This window comes from Malaclemys terrapin, chromosome 17 (genome assembly GCF_027887155.1).
Source record: "Malaclemys terrapin pileata isolate rMalTer1 chromosome 17, rMalTer1.hap1, whole genome shotgun sequence".
NCBI lineage: Eukaryota > Metazoa > Chordata > Testudines > Emydidae > Malaclemys > Malaclemys terrapin.
Window position 1 is genome coordinate 9,410,775 of NC_071521.1, and position 22,864 is coordinate 9,433,638.

The 22,864-nt window shown below is 42.2% G+C and overlaps 1 protein-coding gene across 3 annotated transcripts; it reads right to left on the reverse strand.

The window, feature by feature from the left end:
* Positions 1 to 22,367, reverse strand: STKLD1 (serine/threonine kinase like domain containing 1). Of its 3 annotated transcripts, none has more exons than XM_054007818.1 (19): positions 22,333 to 22,367; positions 21,582 to 21,680; positions 20,925 to 20,969; positions 18,913 to 18,987; positions 17,977 to 18,081; positions 17,451 to 17,521; positions 16,503 to 16,618; positions 15,726 to 15,844; positions 15,449 to 15,609; positions 14,652 to 14,782; positions 13,345 to 13,428; positions 10,941 to 11,057; positions 8,892 to 9,032; positions 5,833 to 5,961; positions 4,457 to 4,585; positions 3,316 to 3,444; positions 2,685 to 2,825; positions 1,633 to 1,712; positions 1 to 355 (listed from the first exon to the last, which is right to left on the reverse strand). In XM_054007818.1, the coding sequence occupies exons 1-19, from the start codon at positions 22,345 to 22,347 to the stop codon at positions 308 to 310; spliced, it is 1,935 nt and encodes a 644-aa protein (XP_053863793.1). In that variant the 5' UTR covers positions 22,348 to 22,367; the 3' UTR covers positions 1 to 307. The 3 variants fall into 3 exon arrangements, with proteins under 3 accessions (XP_053863793.1, XP_053863794.1, XP_053863796.1); XM_054007819.1 differs by lacking the exon at positions 22,333 to 22,367 and adding an exon at positions 22,104 to 22,167; XM_054007821.1 differs by lacking the exon at positions 1,633 to 1,712.
* Between the last annotated feature and the right edge of the window lie 497 nt (positions 22,368 to 22,864).

Consider the following 22,864-nt stretch of genomic DNA (forward strand, 5'->3'; position numbering starts at 1 on the left):
TAGACCTTAGTGTGATTTTTATTAATCTTTTAGGAAAGTATAGTATACATTAAATGTAGTTCAAAAATCCACAAAGTAAGACAGGTTCCGAAAATAACACTGCTGTCAGACTCTTAATATTGTCAGTAGTCAAAGTGGTTCTTTGTAAAGAATACAATGGAATATGTTCAAGCAGATGATGTCTATATAATACAGGTAGTATCTCCTTCTGGGGAGAAAAATCTTTTTAAAATACTTCTGAAGGAATCAATCATTTCTACCTGAATCAGAAGACTTCAAGCCTTGTATATATAGAACAGCTTTTACCTTACTTCTGCAGTTTCAAAAGTGCTGAATCCACAAGGGTAATTATCTCCTGGGGAGAAATGTGAAAACTGTTAAATACAAGTTTATCCTGGTTTTTACTTTACAGTGTAAAGAGACAATTATTAACTATGGTACAAAAATCTATTCTGTATTTAATATATGTCCTTTTATAGGAGTTCAGACAGTATATCTCATTTGCATTTTGGGGTCTCAATAACTTATTTCAATATTTTTAGCAAACGTGTGGCCTAATTCGGACACTTTACTCTCACCCGTAATTCCTTTGTACTACAGGATTGTCTCCTAAAACTATAAAATTTACATAATCTGTCTAAAAATAAAAAAAAATGCTAAAAGGTCATCAGGAATCTGCTCTAAATATTTAGCAATAGTTGTCATGGTACATAAGTACACTGAGCAATATCTAGCTTGTAAAAAGTCTTGATTAGAGGAAGAGAAAAATGGGAGAGGGAAGGACCTCTCTTAGGTTTTGTAATAAAAGAATTGTTATTTTTTCAGTGGTATTTCACGTGTAATGTGTTGTTGTTTTTAATGGGAATGATAGCTAGAAAAACATTGTGGAAAGTAGTGACTTTGTACTATGAGGCAAACATTCTGGAGGAAGAGAACTATGAGCAAATTAAATTTAAGGGTGGAGGCTCTGACTATCGGTTTTGGTTGTTTGTTTTTTTAAATAACTGCTACATGCTTGATGGCAAACTACTCTATGTTAATAACTTGGTGGTTTAAGAGTGTAAGTCGCTCTAGTGTTGGAAAAACAAAGGTGGGAATTATTTTGCTGTTTAATGAATTAAACGTAAAGTAATTCCCCAGGACAGTAAGCCCACGCAATTAAGTGGCTTGGGCTTTTTAGGGTTATTTAATAGATCAATAAATCCCTCTCTGCTTTGAAATATAGTTGTCTTGTTCCTATATACTTTAAGCTGTATTTCTGGTACGAAAAATGTAATAAAAAATATATGCAGGCTAATGCTGGATGAAGCGGGAGTAGTGTCAAACTTAGATTTAATTGATTTAAGAGTATCTTCAGCATGAAGTTTGATAAACTATGCTCCACCTGCTTATTTTTTTAGTACACTTAGAAATATTCTGAGTCCCCATGCCTCCAGAGTACCCTGCACACTGAATCCACACTAAGCCCCTACCCCCACAAATTCCTGCACTATATCTTCCTCTGGGTAAGATGGATGCATGGTATCTCCAGACAACTCCAAATGATTGATGTTTGTGCAAGCCATAGCCAAGAAATAAAACCATTTGTACAAACTGAGTGTGCTCTTTGTTACGACACTGACTTCCACCCACCATACTGGATGTAAACTTGACTTTCATTTCAGTCAGCAGCTCCTTCATATTCTGGGAGATCATCTCTAGCACTATGTCATCTGATGAAAAGGAACAGGGGAATCTATCTTAGTTACTGTAATAAACAATGCTTGGAATAATACTTCACCTTCCATAGCTCTCACCTGACAATGGCCAAAGGGACTAGGGGGAGGGAAAGGCCCTTATGTTAGGAAACAAGAATATCATAAAGAAGTTTGAAACAAACATAAGAGGAAAAGTGGGATCAGGTTAGATGGAAATTAAAGTAAATCAAGTAAGGAACAATTGAAAGATTCCTTTGGCATCTATAAGATGCTAATGAGCATCTGTTAGTACAATTGATATGCAAGCACAGGAACCCAGAGGCCTGGAGCTCTGCTTCTGTGTATTAATTACTTGTTCTGCAGTGGAGTGCACAGGCTACAACAAAGATTGGGGCCCCATTGCATTGGGTGCTGTTTAACCACATCATGAGAATGTCTCTCTGCCCTGAAGAGCTTACTGTCTAGTTTAAAATGTGCAGACAGAAAGCAGTACTAGTAGGCACGAGCAGTTTAAATGGAAGGGTCGGATGTTATTAACTTGTGGGATAAAAATGAGCCAGTGCATTATTTCTGAGGCGGGCCACACCTGAAGTTTTGTTTCCTTCCTTTCTTCTGTCTCATAAGACAAGCAAGGCTCTATGCTTATCTAGATGTTCTGATTCAAACTGCAACATATTGCCTTTCCTGCTTTATTATTTACACTTCCATGGTGAACAATCTGGAGAGAAGCAACCCCAGATGTGCAATTACTATAGTCTCGTAATAGCGCCTAACCTGAATCTGAAAACATATTTCAGGTTTCATACCACAGAAGGTGAGCTATAGCTTATTGTACAGTATTGTAATCTGGCTGGGAACTGCAAGCAGTAATTTCCAGTCACTGTGCTCATTGACAGTGTAGAATTATTCTTGGTTGCTGTTATGATTTTATGCATTGTCTGAACAAAAAGGACTGGCCAAAGACAAGAAAGAACAACAAGACCTTACCGTACTGAACCATCTCATTAATCACCATACAGATGTTCTCCACCACTTCTGGATCATCACAGTGAAAGTGGTAGGAGTCTTTGATCAGGCTTATTCCACTGCCCTTTGTATCTGTTACGATAAGTCTGAAAGCAGATAACTCTGAAAAAGAGGGACAGACACAAGTGCTACTAGGCAGTGGCAGATTTCCAGTTGGAAAAGTATTCTGAAGCACCTTCAGATAATGTGTAGGATTGTGTAAGCAGCTGGCACTTTCTTGCAAGGCAAAACTTCTCTTTATGTCCCAGATACCCTTTGTTCATTTTTCATTAACCGCTCCTTGAGCTGTATCCTTTTTACACACTAGAACAACGTCATCACAAGGAAGTATTTTAAACACAGAGTTTACAACAGGGTCCCCCTCCCTCTGCTGATCCACCAGTTCCCTCTGACATTTATGCTTCTGTTCTTGGGCAGGAGGGGCTAATCCAGTTTTCTTGTTTGAATGTTTTTCTCCGACAGGTAGAAGGAGAAGACTGATCCAGGAGGGCAGACGTCCCTCCCAACCCCACTGGGAACCTTCAGTCTTTACAGTGTTGTTTGCCTCTGATGCCCACTTGCCATTGTTAAAAACACCTTTCTGGATTGTTACCAGATATCCTTAGGAGGCTTGCCAATGCCAAGCAGGTATTCTTCACCAGCACTGGTCTTTCTGGATTCATCCTGAGAGCATCCAACAAAAGCAGAGTTGTTGGTTCATACTGGCTTTCAATTAAGCAGCCTGCAAAAATAGCCAGTGAAATACCCATCAGTGCTTTCAGCTTCTGCCTCACGCTTCTACAAGGATTCCTTTACCATGCACCAAAACTAAAAAATAAGCCCTGTTAGGCCTATTTTACTATAATACAGACTAACAGAATATCTGAGCATCGTGAGTTGGTCTAGGGGCTCAGTGACAGTTATGAACCATCTGCTAGGTGAAGCTCCAGGTTCAATTTCTAGTTCCAGCCTCTCACTCCCCAGATCAGCAGAGGGTAGGAATGATGCAAAAACAACATTCTCTACTCATAGGGGTTGGGGAGGAAAGAATGCAGTGGCTAGAAGGATGGTGGCCATAATAAGGGGATTGAATGGTGGAGATGAAAATGGAGAAAGAGTCGCATGAAAATGCTGCAAGGATGTTTTCATCTATAAAGTGATTTCGAAGAAGCGTTAGTACCGGACTCGTACTGCAAAGATGTTCCTTTTAATGTACACACACAGTGATATATAGATAATACTTTTATTTTTAACATGTCATGTTCTTCCCAAGACAGTGATGACATTCATGTTAAAAACCTTTCTTTGTAATACTCTACACAGCACTAATACTGTACTGGGTGGTTTTACGTAGGAACAGAGAGTAACAAACCTGGGATTCTTTAGTTGTGAGAGAGGACAACTAAGAGGTGACAATCTATTCTACATAGGTTCTTAAACCATGCTCATCACTGTAGTATCTGACAGAAGTATTTACTTAACCTAGCTAAGAGTTATTACAAAATTAAACTTCATCTGAGGTTGTCAGAAAGAGACGAACGAGGGGGTGCTGGTTCAGTTAGGAGGGTAACTATGTTGCCAGCTAAAGTATAGGTATAAAGCAGGCTAAGGTACAGCAGGTTGTATTGCACCAAGGTAAGTTATAGAGGATTCACTTCAACATTCATTTTAATTACTACTTAAATAACTGCTGTGTGTAATTTTGTCAGACTAACTCCTGCTGTGCATAAAGCACAGCAAGCATGAAAACTCACCCTGAAGTGTCAGAACCCAGAGGGCAGAGCAAGCCGACTCAACCAACTCTCCATCCTCACGGTGTTCTTGGAGGACTCCAGTGATAATCTGGACAGCATTTTTTAGTGATGCTTGTCCCATGTTACTTTCTGAATTAGGAAGAAAATCCAAATGCCAATATATCAGGCAGAGTTTGTTAACTCAAACATTAACACAGTGAGCAGATTAAACTGCAGGCAAACATCTTACTGCACAAAGGTATCAGAGAAGTTATGTTTTCTGTATAAAAAACACACTATTGATTAATTATATATTTGATTTATTTGATCATGCTCTAGATTCCTTCCATCAACTCTTCTTTACATTAGTAAAATAATCTTGCATTATTCCAGCTGTTTTCATCTGCAAAAGCTTTGCAAGCTTAATCCAACATGCAGACTAGCTTCAGAAATTGCTTCACCCAAACCTAAAATGCAGCCATCTGTGGGCAGAACATAGTGCTCAGGAATGATACCTAACAGATCACACAGAGAAAAATACCAAGTTGAACCTGCAGTGGGAAATTATACATGCAGAATGCAATTGCGCACATTTGTTTTGGTTTTTTGACCTTGACAATGAGAAGAACACATCCCTGCTCTTTCAAGAAGTGTCATGGAATCTAATCACCGCCCGTGGTCAGGGCCTCAGATTTAGGTCTGGTGCAAAAGGGATCTCCCAGCAGCGGTGTAGTGCAATGCTGTGGCATTGGTTTGGCACTGACTCAGTAGAAGGAACGCCACCTGCTGGTGTTCCTTGGAGGTTTCTAGTCAAGAGTTAGCCTGATCCTGTTTCAACTGTGAGATACGACAGGACTGTAGGATAGAAATGCATGGCTGGAGGTTTTTTACAAAAATCTCTGCCTGGGAAAGCTAGGGTGTGTTGTGGGGTTATTAAAAAAGCTACTTATTTCAAAGACAATTCCCCCTCTCTGCCAATGTATCATCTAATTCACCTCCATTTGCTAGGCTTGTTTCTTAAATCAATCCAATATGCTGATTATACTTCATTTCCTCTTCTTATCACAACACATCACATTACGTGATGGAACCTGCAGCCACATAACCCACTTTTCATTTCTGAATGTTTATAAACAGTATGCAGCGTAACATTTACAAATTGGGTCCTTACCACCATAGGGATATTGAGACGTTCACACTGACCTTTAGTCTGTGTTGCCCCATTGCTCATTCAGTGATGGATCTTCTAATGCTACTCAATCAAAGCTCTCAACCACATTCTTTTCTCCAACACCCCACTGTACTCAAAGTTGGGAGAAGTCAGTAAAAAGTTTCATCGCTGAGCTATAAGAATCTCTGAATCCAGCTAGGCACAGCATCTGCTGTGTTCTACTTACCATTCACAGCCAAGCTCCAAAGAATACCAGAGCAAGAAAGGCAGATCTGTCTGTTCTGAGGAAAATTGCTTATAATTGACAGAACATCTGTGATGACTCCAGCTTTCCTCAGTGCTTCTGCAGCCATTTCTAATAAGCACAGAAAAGGACATATTATAATTATATTGCCACTGCTACCACTACACAACAAATTTAAATCAAAAGGAGTCATGAAACAAGGGAATAACATAATATGATCCAGGGCAATATGAAAATGAGCAAAAGAAATGTACGGGATTCTTAATGAGAACCACATGCACACAGACTATACTAGTGGTGACTGGCCTTTTTAGAACCTTCTCAGTATGGCCATCTCCTCCCATTATAGTTTTGAGCTTCATGGAAGGAACAAAAAAGAGAGTTATTGAGAGGGCATCAATCACTGCCATTCAAGTCAGTCTAGCAATCCAACCAACCTAGTCAACTCCAGACTTAAGAATTCATTTTGAACAATAACTTAGGTAATTTAGGTCAAAAGTGCCAAGAATCTTAGATAGTTGCCTTTTTATATTTTGTACAAGTTGAAATAAAATGTCTCAAAAATATGTTTGAGATAAGTTAGGAGAGGTAATATCTTTTATTGGACCAGCTTCTGTTGGTGAGAGAGACAAGCTTTTGAACCACACATTACTCTTCTTCAGGTCTCTCAGGCCTCTTCTCTGTCCTGAAGAGCTCCATGTGGCTCGAAAGCCTGTCTCTCTCACCAACAGAAGTTGGCCCAATAAATGATATTACCTCACCCATCTTGTCTCTCTAATTTCCTGGGACCGACACAGCTACAACTACCCTGCACACAATAACGTAAAATATTTTTGGACAGTTTCAAATCTTTTTTGGACATGTTCCTTTTGCATTGATAAATCCTTCCCTAATCCTTCCCAAAAATCAACCGAATACCATCATAATTAAGGCTACGATTTAGTCACAGGTATTTTTAGTAAAAGTCACGGACAGGTCACAGGCAATAACCAAAAAGTCACGGCCAGTGACCTGTCTGTGACTTTTATTAAAAATACCCCTAACTAAATCTTAAGTGCGTGCTGGGGAGGGGCGGAGAAGGGTGACCAGATGTCCCGATTTTATAGGCACAGTCCCGATTTTTGGGTCTTTTTCTTATATAGGCTCCTATTACCCCCCACCCCACCCCATCCCGATTTTTTACACTTGTTTTCTGGTCACCCTAGGGCGGAGGGGTGCTCCAGCAGACGCTTCTGCTCCTGGGGGTGGGGAGGCAGCCCAGGGCCCTGCCGCCGCTGCTGCTCCTGAGGGGTGGGGGCAGTCCGGGGCCCCACTGCTGCTGCTCCTGGGAGGCGGGGGGAGCCCAGGGCCCTGCCGCCGCTGCTCCAGGCGGAGGGCAGCCCATGGCCCCACCACCACCATTCCGGGCCAGGGGTAGCCCATGGCCTCACCGCCACCGCTGCTCCGGGTGAGAAGCGGTCCAGGGCCCCGACGCTCTGGGTGGGGTGGCCCGGGACCTGACCATCGCTGTTGCTCCTCGGGTGGGGGCAGCCTGGGGCCCAACCACCATTCTGCTCCTGGGACCAGCTGGCCGCTGAAGCAGCGTCCAGTGCTGCTGGCCCCAGGGCCGCCCCAACTGCTTGGGCAGCCCTAGGGTCAGCCGCACCAGCTGCTGCAGCTACGGAAGTCACAGAGGTCCTGGAAAGTCATGGAATCCATGACCTCCATGAAAGACTTGCAGCCTTAATCATAATATGATCTGGCACTGGAGACAAGTACAAATAATATTAATATTAGTAATTATAGACTGAATGGAAACCCTAGGCATGGAGAAATTAAGTGACTTGCTTAGGCACAAAGGCAGAGTCTGAGGTCTGGACTAAACTACACAATTAGGTCGACGTAAGGCAGCTTACATCAACCTAAGTATGTCAATGTACACACTACAGTCTTGTCCCGCTGACGTAAGTGCCCTACTACACCAACAGAATAACTCCACCTCCACGAGAGACGTAGGGCTTATGTCGGTGTAGTTAGGGCAACACAGTGTCTGTGTAGACGCTGCATTATTTACATGCTGTGAAATTGACAAGAAAGCAAGGCAGCTAGAGCCTGGCTGACCCAGCTCCCCACTCCCAGCCAGGCTGCTGCCTGGAGGCTCTCCACTCAGGGAGGCAAGAAGTCCTGGGCGGCTACCCCCTCCCCCCAGCTGGGAGCAGAGAGGCGAGAACCGGGGGGCAGTTGGGGTCCCGGCCGGGAGCTGCTTGGAGCTGAGAGCCCTGGCTCTTAGCCCCCTCACACTGCCCCTCTTCAGTCAGTGGAAGCGCTCCTGATGAGGACACACACCACCGACAGAAGGAGGGTAGGGTGGACATCAGCCACTGCCATAGGCGCCGACTTCCTCTCTACCCGGGGGGTGTTCGACCCCTCCCTCCGTCCCAGGCCTGCCCCCACTTCACCCAATTACTCCAAGCACCCACCCCGCCTCTTCCCACCCCTACACTCCCTTCCCCCAAAGACCCACTCCCGGCCTGCCTCTTCTCTCCCCCTCCCTCCCAACACTTCCTGCACACCGCGGAACAGCTGGGAGGTGCTCAGGGGAAGGGGAGTTTGCTGCCGGTGGGTGATAAGCGGCGCACCCATGGAGTCGGCGCCTATGGAGACAGCTGTAAGCCAACCTAACGTAGGTCAACTTAGAGTTGTAGTGTAGACATGCCCTGAGGCAGAGCCAGCAATGGAACCCAGGTTTTATGCCCTAGCTTTCCCCAGTGTTACCATCTGCGTAAATTAATAAGAATCACTTGTTAGCCAACCAAGACTGAACACACCACCTCTTTAATACAGCCAGTCTCAAACCACTTAGTTCGAATATAGTGTACCTTATGCTCCCAGCTGTCTTGCAACTAGAACTGGTTGACTAATGCTTCTGAGATGGAAAAATAACCCATGTACAGCAACATATCTATGCTAAGTCACAGAGTTCTCCATTATGTATTTAATCCAACAGATAAAGATGGATAAACAACAAGAACATGTCCATATGAAAGGATCAGAGGACCCACCACTGGCTGAAATCATCATTAGTAAAGTGCAGATCATTGAGAGCAGTTCTTCATTTTCGGAATATGTTCTCATTGTCTTTAACAGAGAATGGATTCCTTCCTCACCAACTAGCATCTCCACATCCACATTCTCTTGTAGGGCTGTCAAAAGCAAAACATGGAACAGCATGAGGATGCTTCAGCAGCTTTCACTGAAGTCTGATTTTTCTGCTCTCATCATAGGTATACCATGAAGCAAGCATCATTTGTTGACTTAACATAGACTATACTGTTACGTTTTCCCCACTCTTCCTGAAATCAAACTGCTCGTTTTGTCTCATTTTCTGCAATTTTCATATGTTCCTTTGGGAAATTATGTCACAAAAATGAGAACAAGTAAAAGAAGAATGAAAAGGAGGTACAGTCTAGTTGTTTACATTATTTTTGCACAGGACATTTGTTTTTATTCACAGGCAACTTTAAACCTATGGGTTGCTCCTAGAGTTAATCATACTGCATCTTATACAGAAATATTGTTAGCTACCAGGGCTATATTATCAAAAATGTGCCCCTAAATCATATGCAGAAAGCACAATTGGAAACTGATCATTAACAAATTTCAAACACTGCACATGAGCAATTACCCATTTTGCACATTCAGTAGCTTTGCAAGCATATTCTGAGAATTTAACCATAGCACTGAACCACATCACTTGTTTATAAACTTTAGTAAACTTGGGAAAAAAATGTACAAAAGCTTTCGTTCTTTAAAAGTCAACATTTATTAAAATAAATAAAAAGTAATTTGCTGCATCAATGAGGCCTCACATTTTAACAAGTTTAAGGGGTGCTGCTTTTTTAATTATATACAGAATCGGGGGAGGGCCTTTAACTTTTGAGGTCAACACAAGCTTTATAAATATGTTACAATGTCATGTACTGCATTAAGAATCTCTATTATTTGCAGTCTTTACAATGGAGCAAATGCTGGTATTTACATTCTTCCAAATGGAAGAACTTCTAAATTCAGTTGTGCAGAAAAACTTTTGCCTTAATTTACTGTTGGTTTCAGTTTACCTAGCAGGTGCCAAAGGAATATTTTCTGCATTTGAACTAGTTCATTCAAAGTTGAGACCAACTGGGAGATGAAAAAGCAAGAAATCTCATTTCCTCTTCCAACAGGTCGAAGAGGATGAGATCTACTAATTCTAAAAACTTGAAGGACATAGGGCCAGATTTTCAAAGTCATTTAGGCATACAGAAGTGCAGATAGGCACCCAGTGGGATTTCAAAAAGTGCATAAACAGGTTAAGTGCCTAATTCCCAGAGATTTCAAAATCTGGCACATGGTGATCAAAAACACTCCATCAATTCACTAGCTACAGCTAATACTTCCTCTATTTAGTAAACCAGTTAGTTTTAAATGCAAAACATGATTTGAGAAACTTTTTTTTTCCTTACATATGCAGCACAGTTAAGGTAGTTTTATTTAACTAGTAAAAAACTAATTTAAAATGTTGTTTTGGTTCATTTTAACTGCATTCTAATTTCCATCCAAATTCAGCTTGACACACATCGTGAGTAAACAAAAATCATCTAGTAAATGGGAAATGTATCATTCATTATTTTCTATCATAAAAAAATAAAAATTAAGATTCTGAATAAATGTCTGTTTAAATAAATATGTATAGATATAGGGTATCCTCCTGGTGAGCAAATGGAAATACCAAATTTAATATAAAGGCTGTATTTAGTTGCAAATAAACAAGTTTTAATGATACCAACTAATGAGAATCATCCTTCCTTTAAGAAAACTACTAAAAAATACAAATGTAAAACAAAATTAAATCCAGGTTTCTTGCTTGCTGATTTCTATCACTCTAATTTAAATCAAACCACCCACCCTAGAGAATCTGGACTCCCATTAAAGCTGGCTAAATCCTCATGTAACTATAAATTTACTCCTTAATATCTTAGTATGAATATTAATGGTCACCAAATCCATTTCAAATCTTGTTTACTACATGTAACAAGTTACTCAGTGTTTAGTATGGAACCTCATTACTGTACCTTGGCCAATAATGTCAAGCAGTAATCTGCAGCCATCTAATTGTAGCTCTAGAGAATCTATATGAGTCCTCATTGCACAAGTGACAGGATCCAGAAGTTCTAGCAAACACATTAAGGCTATGAAGAAAAGAATTGTTAGAGTCAACATTTAATAACTTAGCTGGTTTATATGCCTCCCACCTTCAATACAACATGGAGTTCCTAGTTTTAGGACAGATTTGGGTCCCCGTGCATGACATGGTAAGGCAGAGATGGTTAAACAATGTTCTTGATCTGAAAGAAAAGCTGTGCATATCAAGATGGAGCATTACACACTGATACCAGTAGTCTTGTGGGCACCTCCTCTGCATTAAAGACAAACGCAGCCACAATCTTCTGTTTTGTTCAAGTTAGTTGTAGCCATCTTCTTCCTAGGAAGTAGTATTGCAGCTCTTGGTTGGCTACATTCTAAGTCAGTGGTTCTCAACCAGGAATACACATACACCTCGGGGTACACAGAAGTCTTCCAAGGGCTACATCAACTCATCTAGATATTTGCTTCGTTTTACAACAGGCTACATAAAAAGCACTAGTGAAGTCAGTACAAACTAAAATTCCATACAGACAATGACTTGTTTATACTGCTCTATATTCTATACACTGAAATGTAAGTACAATATTTTTATTCCAATTGATTTATTTTATAATTATATATAAAAATGAGAAAGAAAGCACTGTTTTAATAACAGTCTGTTGTGACACTTTTGTATTTTTATGCCTGATTGCGTAAGCAAGTAGTTTTTAAGTGAGGTGAAACCTGGGGGTACACAAGACAAATCAGATTTTTGAAAGGGGTACAGTAGTCTGGAAAGGTTGAGAGCCACTGTTCTAAGTGACATGGGCTAGAATTCTGGTGTGGTAGTGCTGAGAAATTATGCTTTTCAGACTCGGGGGGGAGATTACTTCACTAGGTTTCTCAGTCCTAGCAAGTCTTTGGGCAGCGTTAGCTATTCCAAAAGGGAGCAACAAACTTGTCCAAGGAAACTTAGATGTCCTCTTGGAACCCATTCTAAGCATTCTCAGAGACAGAGCCATCTCTTGGGTACAGCGAATCGGGGCAATTGCCCCAGGCCCACACTTTGGGCCTGGGCTTCGTTAGGAGGCGGGCAGAGAGGTGAGGCGGACGGGTGAGCGGGGTGAGGAGGCGAGCGGCAGGCGGGCGAGCGAGGAGGAGCCCCCCTACCAGAACCTCCCCCTCTCCTCAGCGCCTGCTACCGGCTGGCGAGCCCTGCCGATCAGCGCCTCCCGCTCACCGCCTACCACCTGCTGCGGATCAGATGTTTTGCGGCATCAGTAGGTGGGGGGGAGGGGAGAGTAGCAAGAGCGCAACGCGCTCAGGGGAGGGCGCGGAAGTGGGCGGGGAAGAGGCAAGGTGGGAAGAGGTGGGGAAGGGTGGGAAGAGGCAGGGCAGGGGCAGAGCGTTGGGGGAAAGGGTGGAGTGGGGGCGGGGCCTGGGCGGAGCTGGGGGGGGAGCACCCCCTGGCAGATTAGAAACTTGGCACCAATGTCCCGGGCCCCGCACCCCCCAGGGACGGCCCTGCTCAGAGATGTAAATATCTACTGTAACAAATTCAGCTTATATCACTGCTAGCAAGGGTCTATTCATGCCTATTCAAACTGTTATTTATCACAGAGTCACATCGTTTCAATGGGAAAAGCCACTTTTCAGTTGAAATGCTTCACAGATATTGGTAGATGACAGGAAATCACCATGTTCTTTCCCCTTAGTGCTTACAGTCCTAGAGCATTAAATCATTATACTTTAATATCTACCCAGATCTTAAACATCTCTATTTTTTAATATCAAAGGTCAATGCCAGTATTAAAAGTGATAATAGTTTGAAATAAGCGTACTATTAGTGGAATTTGTTTAACACAGTGAATTTAGAGTTCATAAAAGCATTAGTCTAATAGCACTGCAGAGAGCTAGGCATAATGAAGGGAGAAGCTATGTAACCTTCCAACACACAGCTCTGCCAAAGCACTAAAATTCCAACCTGCATCACTCTCTGTTATTACAGTCCTGGGACGACACAGGTCTCTGACAACACACACCAGCCCTGACGTACAGCATCTTTGGTCCTGCTCCACAAACGCAGCTCTGCCAGTGCACGCCAATCCTGTCCAACAATATCTCTGCGATTTCAGTCCAAACTTTTCCCAAACAGAGATAGATAGATGTGCACAAGTGGAAAATAGGTTGGGACCAATCAAACTCATTTTCACTTGTAGCCAACAGCAGAATTTAAACCCAGTTTTCTAACAGGCTAACGTACTATTATGCAATATGTTTTCCCACTATTTTCAGAGTAAAAGCAGTGAGCAAGAACATAGTAAAACAAAACGCTGAAATATTGACCCATACCATTTTCTTCTCCTAGTAAGCTGGCAAGGCGCTTTATGGCTTTTGCTTGAGCCTGCTCTATGTCCCAGTAAGTCTGCATAAATTCTGCATAAAACAAGACATCAGAAGTTTCTGCTAAGTCATTTTACACAAATATTTACAGGATACGTTCATAATTTTATCATTTTCCTATTCTGTGCCCAGCCTGTGAATTCACATAATTGAAAGAAATTCAACTTGAGTCTCAGTTAAAAAAAAAAAACTAAAAGAAAGTGTAAAACATTTAAAAATTGCAAATCTCACGCAAAATAGTAGGTGTGTTGATATATGAACAAAAAATAATAAGATTTTTTCCCCACCTATGCACATGGCATTTCCTGTTTTGGGGAATTGTAGCACTGAACTAAAAAGGCTTTAGTGGTTTTATACACACTCTTTATCTTGTGCAGAGCAGATTTTACAGAACTGAAGCTAATTCCATCCCAATCCCTAACCAAAGCCAAGGGCCAGATCCCCAGATAACATCAATTGGTATAGGCCATTAAACCCAATGGAGCTATGCTGATTCCACCAACTGTGGATCTGATCTCATATATATGTAACATTTTCTTCAGTCAGTCTTCTCTGTGATGCTGAAAATCTCAGGAGGGAAAAAACTAGGGCTCTAACAGGTTTATGGAGCTGCTAAGCTTTAGAAACTAGAAATATTTATTATTGAATATGGCAACCCTCTACAAGACACATGTCGTTTGGATTTTTTACGAAGAAAATGTACATAAGAGCTTTCTTGCTGAATATATTTAGGAGCCCCACAAATCTTGTAATGTTGCTATCTCATAACATTCTTTGAGAGTTTGTAGCTTAAGTATAATTTATGTTCTTTTAAAACACTCCAATATGAAATGATGTTAATAAGAAAGTGTAAAGATATGTAAGTAAACAAAATTCTTTAAAGGAGCAGCTTTTTCTCTTTAGCCAATAATGCATTCTAACTGAATATCTTAACAGGTTTAACTGCCATAAACTAGAATGCAATCAGAGTGGGGAGCTCCCAGGAACTTCAGAACAGTCTGACAAAAATTATTTTAATAACACTCTCTCACCCTATTCAGACAGAACATTAGATAAGAGCTACTACTCTTATGAAGTTATAAGAATGGTGACACAGAGATTCTTGTCCAAAACAGTGATGCATTTCATTTCAGGTACAATGGGTAGCCATCCATTCATTCATTTCTGTAGTATGATACATCCTAAATGGAACACACATGGCATTTCAATAGAAAACTAATGTCAGTATCTCAAAAGCAACTTATTTTCCTGATTACCTAAAATACTTCCAATTCCTCCTTCAAGGAGCATATCTAAAATTGCTGAAGGCAAGGTTTTTTCCTGTTTTGATAAAGAGGAACCCGCAAGAGTCAAACATTCCATAACATATGGAATATCAGCCAGATCCCTAGAGAAGGAGAGAGAAAGAACGTCAACAAAGTTTTCTTATTGATTTTGGTGTGTTTTGTTGGAAGCGGAAGTGTTAATTAGTGGATAAAATAGGGTTCTGGTTATCAGGACTCCTAAATTCTGATCTTGACTCTTTCACTGATTTTGTGGCTGTGGGCAAGTCAGTTAACCCTTGTGCCTCATTTTACCTACCTGGAAAGTGGACATAACACTAACCAATCTCATGATGTACTCTGAGGCTTAATTAATTAATGTTTGTAAAGAGCTTTGAGATTCTCATATAAAAATAAAACCTTAGTCAATGCAGACATTTTCTGAGAATGCAAACTATATACAGACTACAGCCCATCCTCCAAAAGCTTGTCTATAACTTTGTTTTATAACATAATTCTCCAACAAAACCAGCTGTCCTTTCTGATCAGAGAATCTCTGGTCAGTGTACACCGGAACACTAATTTCAAAGATGGGGAAACCAAGGCACTGATAGGTGAAGTGACTTTCTTACAGCAAAGTAGCACAGCGAGTCAGTTGCAGAGATAGAACCTAGGAACCCTGGCTCTCAGTCCCCTAATCTAAACACTGAAGAACACTCCCTCTTACAGCAGATAGGGGCCCGGAGGAAGCAAAAAACAGACTAGAACAAGGGGAAATGTCCAGAACTCACTTTGCTGAGGGTCTCATACTGGGCTGAATCTGTAGCATCATAAGTAAAATTTGAGACAAAGGCAGAGTCTCTTTATTCCCTTTCTGCATTAACGTCAGAACTCTCTCAAGACTACTGGTGTCCTTTCTAATATCCTGCAGTAATGAATTTGTGTCTTTCACCTGTAAAGAACAGAATACTAGTAGACTCTGTATGTATTCACTTTGTGGATCTCTTGAGAGTTTTTGACACATTACATTCCCAGTGAAATGTTCGTGGTACTCTCAACAGTACATACCTTCAGAAAGAAGCAGGTCATCATGTCTAGTAGAATACATCCTAAAGACCAAATGTCAGACTTCTCACTAAAGGAAAAGCAGAGTGCTTCAGGGGACATCCAGGATTTAGAGTCAGGATCTGTTGAAATAAATGTCAGATCAGTAATTGTTTTGACACTGTGTAATGTTTTGCTTTGCTTGCATGGGTGTGACCTGTAGATAGCAGTTTCACATCAAAGTACAATTCAGTCAGAAAGATTCTACAGTGAGTTAGATTTTTACTGGTGATACTCCATAGAAGAACCGCACTACAATTAATGACAAACAATTCACCAAGATCTAACTTCCTATACATTATTGCAAATAGTCTTACAAATTCAGTGTAGCTTAGAGCCATCTCATGACTCCCAAAATATTAAAAGATCTGTTTTTCCAATTGTGACAGTGGTTTGTATGATGTGACTGGACAGACAACTTGTAACTGGACAGACAACTTCCAAACTCATTTTAAACGTACCACAAAACTGCGATCAGACAGTAACTATTATTTTTTATCACCGCTGAGCAAGATTCAGACCAATTATGTAAGTGTGAAAGTTTTCATAACACAATCAATCTATTTAATTCTTGATCTTTTACAATGATCTTGCTTGCTGCTTAGAAGAAATAAAATGTAATAGGCAAAAAAGGTGTTTTCCATCTTTATTTTGTAATAAAATTAAACTGTTAAAAAACACAGTTGAATCTCTTTAAAAAAAACCCCACAGAATACTAAAATATTAAAATTAAATAGCTACCTTCTTCCACTCTTATCTTCCATTTCATTTCATCAGTCATAAGAGTTTCTACACTGAAATCGCAAAGCATGAAGGATACTTCATCAGTTAAAAGGATGTTAGACGGTTTGAGGTTTCTGCAACACACAGAAATGGTTTTTATCAACAAGTTAAATCAGAGCGTAATGATGTATAGCTACAGGCTTCTTATCTCTGAGACCTTTTACATAAAAAAGATGGGCTTTGTTCTTAAGTTACAAATTATAATGAAATTAAATATATTTATTTTCCTTTTTTACTGTGAATAAGGCAAAAAGCTTTAAAAATTGACACTGGAAGCCTCAACTTTATCCGAACATTGAGCATGACACTAGTTCTTTTTCCTCTCTTATTCCTGTTAAGTTTGTTTACTCTTTTAGTTTATGAAAGGCACAGCTAATTTGCCAAGGTTTATGCAGGATTATAGACTGTAATATGAATGTGAATGAAGAGTCAATATTCCAATAATATTTCATTAACTACAGGATCATGAACACTTTACAAACATTCAAGAGTTAAGTTATTCTCATTTTGTGGATGGATAAATCTGGGGAGAACATATGAGTTAAATGACTTGCCTAGAGTGACAACAATCAGATGCAGAAATAGAATCCAGGAGTATAACTTCCACTCCCCTGCTTTAATCAATAAATTCACATCAGACTACTGTCTCTGAAGTCAAACACCACCGAGGGGAAAAAATGGTGGGAGAAGGAGAAGCGCACTGATTAACACTCATACAGTAAATCTACTAATAATCTACCTCTGCTATAAACTCATTTTGATACTCCATCTTATCTCTGAAACGCCTCACCATGCCACCAAAATGTACAATGTCTTGCTTCTCAAGTGAATAGTTGCGCTGAAGTGATAGTTCAGCTGCAAACAGGCAAAGGTCTAGCAGTCAAAGAGGCTGGAATTTCTATTTACCTGTGAAAAACATTTTGTTTGTGTATATAAACCAAAGCATCCACCATCTGCCCCAGGAACTTCTGAAGCACCTATGGACAGAAATATACATGAAAATGTAGTACACAAAGAATAACTTCATGGTGAAATAAGACATGTCTAATCACATGAAGGCTTCTTAGTTTGATACAGCCTCCAGTCCAAGTGGGAATACTATACTCCTTTCACTTTCTGCAGATCAATTAACCTGCACATCACCCCTGTGAATTAGGCACTATTATTATCTCCATTTTTCAGAAGAGTAAACTAAGGCACAGAAAGGTTGAGTTTCCCAGGAATAGAAAATTATATAAGTGATAAGTATTATTATTGTGATTGTACAATGACTCAGTGGCAGAGCTGGGAAGAGAATTCAGAAGTCTTAAGTCCTAGTATCCTGCTTTAAGTAATGGGGAGCAGCTGGGAAAGGACAGAAGGTAGTGAAAAAAGTTAAAGGCAGTGAGATTACTTTACATTTCAATAAGATGCCTTTTCTGTAATTTTTTACCATATCTTCTACTTTCTCTCGCTTCTTTCTTTTTGCCTTGATCAGAGATGAAAGGTCTCCTTGGCTTGAGTGTTGCATCACCAGACAAAGAAATAGAGATGAAATCTGCAACAGAGATTAGATCGACATTATTCAGTCACTTGGAGGTAATGACATATGCAGCAACAAAGATATAAATCAGCTGTTGGACCTTGCAAATAGATTTGGTGCACACCATGGAAGTATGTGATGGGATTATTTGTCTCCCACAAAAGAGTCAATATTTACTTTTGTCTACTTAAACATCAAACATCTGCTTCTAACAGGAACAAGTACCTTTGAAACCATATGAGCAGTTCCACTCAAACATAAATTCTACTGAATTCAATGAGATTTAGGCCCAAGTAGCATGCAAGATTGTGTCCACAAAGAAATAGCTCTGGCCTTCCGGCTTCTTTATGGGCCAATTTTTAAGGTGCTTTATTCAGACATGCAAGTAACCGCAGCAGCTTAAAAATTGTGTATCTGTTGCATATGGGAACAAAAGGAGAAGACACTGCATACAGATACAAAGACACTGGGATGCAACACAGCCATGTTGTGCTGCCCCAATGGTAGAGTAACTTAGTTGCCTTCACAGAAGGAAGCAATAGAGGGTCCTGTGGCACCTTTAAGACTAACAGATGTATTGGAGAATAAGCTTTCGTGGGTGAACGCCCACTTCGTCAGACACATGTAATGGAAATTATGCTCCAATACATCTGTTAGTCTTAAAGGTGCCACAGGACCCTCTGTTGCTTTTTACAGATCCAGACTAACACGGCTACCCCTCTGATACTTCACAGAAGGAGGCTCAATCACAGGCCCAGAAACCTTAAGTGTCCCCTCACCTAGCTACAGAAACTTTGACATGCCAGTTTGTGCACTCCACTCTAACAGGCAGTATTTCATTCTCACCTTATTATCCCAGGTGATAAACAATTCTTTGTAAATGCAGATGTTTGAATGCTGAAGTTTCAGCAGATCCATTGCCTGTTGGAAAGACAGCAAATGAAACCCAAAGAGTTTCCTCTGAGTGAGCTGCAACAATCCACATGCTTTTTTCTCCTGGATTAAGAAAATGTCTTCAAAACACAGAACACAAAGGGCAGATATCTGACTGTCATTCATGCCATGTCCCTGTCAAAGTAGCCAGGTCCAGTTCTTTTTCTTTTTCAGTTCTAGTTCACATTTGCAATAGAAGGTGTGCCAAGAAAAGTGAAATACAGTACTTAAGTGAAGCTCTACTCTAAATATAACTGTACAAATAGCATATTGGGGTTCAACATTTGTCATCTCGCAAAGGATCAGTTCACAAGTAAAAAGATTGTTTCCTAACAGCCAGCCTTACAAACTCATCCTGGAATTTGAAAGTCAAACTGGGTTATTTCTGGTACACCCATCATCTGCAGTAACCCTGAGTCAACTGTGAATTGCACGTGTAACTAAAATGCACAAAGTGTCCATCTCTCTAACCCTGGCCATGAGGTAAAGTCTCAAGGTAAAGATCCTGCAATTGGAACTTACTTAAAAATTCTGTTGTTGATGTATGAGCTGGAACAGAATTCAGCTCACTCTCCCAAAGCTGTGCTCATGGCACTACAGAGCTAAATGGAGTAAAAAGGAGTAAAAACAAAGGGCCAAATTCCTGGCTAGTATAACTTCATTTACTTTAATAGAACTACACCAGCAGACAATTTGGCTCAAACTTTGGTCAGTAAAGTCAGCAGATCTAATTCTGAATACACACAGGGGGCTGGTATATTGAGTAGAATAGGCAATTTTAATTACTTTCTGACCACAACTAAATATTAATTGGTTTTAAACATTCTCACTTATTGTGAACAGCAGGTGCTAGGTGCAATGAACACCAGCAGTGACACTAGACCAGGGTTAGGCAACCTATGGCAGGCGTGCCAAAGGCGGCACGCGAGCTGATTTTCAGTGGCACTCACACTGGCCAGGTCCTGGCCACTGGTCCGGGGGGCTCTGCATTTTAATTTAGTTTTAAATGAAGCTTCTTAAACATTTAAAAAACCTTATTTACTTTATATACAACAATAGTTTAGTTATATATTATAGACTTATAGAAAGAGACCTTCTAAAAACATTAAAATGTATTACTGGCACGCGAAACCTTAAATTAGAGTGAATAAATGAAGACTCGGCACACCACTTCTGAAAGGTTGCCAATCCCTGCACTAGACCATTCTGTTGTGAATATCTGTGTTCTGTTGGAACAATAATTATGATATTAGCAATATTGCTGACTTATTATTATGTCTTATTTATTAAATACTGAAGGAGGTATGCACAACGCAGGTACCACAGAAGGGAAAGGCCAGTGAAGACATTCCCATCAAGAAATGTCTAGATCCATGGGCACAAAAATCAACACAACATTAAAATAACATGTACTATGTAGAAATTGAGTCATTAGTAATAAACAGGACTATCAACAGACCACTCTCCATCCTTCCAGCTAATGATCAAACAAACAGATGGGCTTTGCACTGTGCCCTAAAAGTAAACAAACACAGGCTCTGAAGTGAGGGCCATTCATTGAGAACAGCTGGCCACTTAAACCCAAACATTCAAGTCTAAGGATTGTTACTAAGAATTCATAGGCTGAACTGAGTTGCTGGAGTCTTGTCTACACTACAATAAAATACCCATGGCTGGCCCGTGTCAGCTGACTCAGACCCCTGGGGCTTGGGCTGCTAGACTATACAGTTGTGTAGATTCAGGCTCGGGCTGGAGCCCAGGCTTTGGGACCCCACGAGGAGGGAGGACAAGACAGTTTATGGGTAGTCAAGGCCCAAATCAGGTAGGGCTATTTATATTTTCAAATGATTGCTGATAAAGGATTTTTCTAAGATAAGACCCCGCTCCTTCTGAATTAGACTAGTAAGAAAAGACTGCATTGCTACCTCCTTCAGGGCTTCATTTGCTTGTTGTTCATCAATGCATTCAACCTGTACCAAACAAACAAAAGACAACGATAACAATATAACAAAAGACATGGATGAGAATATAATACAGAGGTGGCCAAGCTTTACGACACTGAGCATCGCATAAGTAACCCCACCAGGAGAATTTGCACCCGATTTGTATATATCATCAGTAACTGTACACTGCAACCCTAATATCTACTGTTGGGTACCTGCTGATGTAATATGACACTTTCCCTTCTGTATAAACTTTGTATTGTACACAAAGCAACTGGCTGAATTAAAATCCTGTTTGTACAAAAAAAGAATAACATTGATTGCTAGTTGGGTCCAGCAGCAATAAAAAGCTGCAGTTGATCAGCTTTGTCCTTCCCCTGCCATGAGAGTGACAGTGAATTAGAGGAAGAATGGTCTAGGAGGGACTCAATAAGTCTTTTCCATCTTCAACCTTTATGCTCCAGTAATCGATCTGAATGCAACTGCAGTTCAAAACAGTGTCATAATTCAAAGTATAAGCCAACCCAGACCCAGTGTCTGGGACGGTTGGTATGCTGGGCTACGTTACTCTCAGGCAAATGGGCCTAGGGAGATGTACTTGAGAGCTGCATCTCGGTGTCATGGCAACCAAATTCTCACCTGCTTCAGCACATATTTCCTCCCAGCACCTTCTTTCTCCGTTTTTAACTCCACCACCAGCATTGTGCCCAGAGCCCCGGGCTCCAGCTGCTCCAGCACCTACGTGGGGGGGACAGGCATTGATAAACATGGGGGAACCTGGGCACAAAAACACCTCAGACCCTCCCTCACTGTGCAGCCCCCAGCTCCCCCTGGGCAACAGGCACCCTCAGTTCCCCCTCCTCTGGGGGCAACAGACACCCTCAACACCCCTTGCCCCTTGGGCACCCCCAGCTCCCCCTGCCCCGTGGGCAATGGGCACCCACAGCTCCCCCTGCCCCATGGGCAATGGGCACCCCCAGCCCTGGGAGACAACAGGCACCCCACAGCTCCCCTGCCCCAGGAGACAACACACACCCCACAGCTCCCCTACCCTGTGGGCAATGGGAACCCCCAGCGCCCCTCCCCCTGCCCCAGGAGACGACACACACCCCACAGCTCCCCCTGCCCCAGGAGACAACACGCACCCCACAGCTCCCCTACCCTGTGGGCATAGACATGGGCATGGGCACCCCCAGCACCCCTCCTCCTGTGCCCAACAGGCACCCTCCAGCTCCCCCTGCCCCAGGAGACGACAAGCACCCCACAGCTCCCCTGCCCTGCAGGCAATGGGCACCCCCAGCTCCCCCTGCTCCATGAGCAACGGGGCCCCTCCCCTCAGGCCCGAGCCGGCCCCCTGCGCGCTCAGGGCGGGGCAGCCGCCGCTCCTCACCGTGTAGCTCTCCATGGCGCCGGGGCCGGGGCCGGGGCTGCTGCCGCCCGCTCCCGCTGCCCCGGGAGACGGGGACCAGAAACGGCTCCCTCCGGGGCGGGCGCTGCTGGGCGCCCCCCCTCCGTCAGCCCGCACGCGGCCTCCTGCTGGGCGCCCCCCTTTTCCCTGGGCCCCTCCAGCCGCTGCCCTGGGCCCCCTACACTTTCGGCCCCTTCTCCCCATGCCACGCCTCCGTGCCCCCCCTCACCAGCTGCCCTTGGGCCCCCCACATCCCTCAATCCCCTCCACTCTCTGCCCCCCGCCTCTCACCACTGCCCATGGGCCCCCCACATCCCCTGCCCCTCCACTCTCTGCCCCCCACATCCCTCCTGCCCCTCCATTCTCTGCCCCCCCCGCTTCTCATCACTGCCCCTGTGCCCCCCACATCCCTCCTGCCCCTCCATTCTCTGCCCCTGCCCCATACCACCTGCCCCTGCCCCCCCCATCCCCTGCCCCCCCGCCTCTCACCACTGCCCCTGGGCCCCCCACGCCC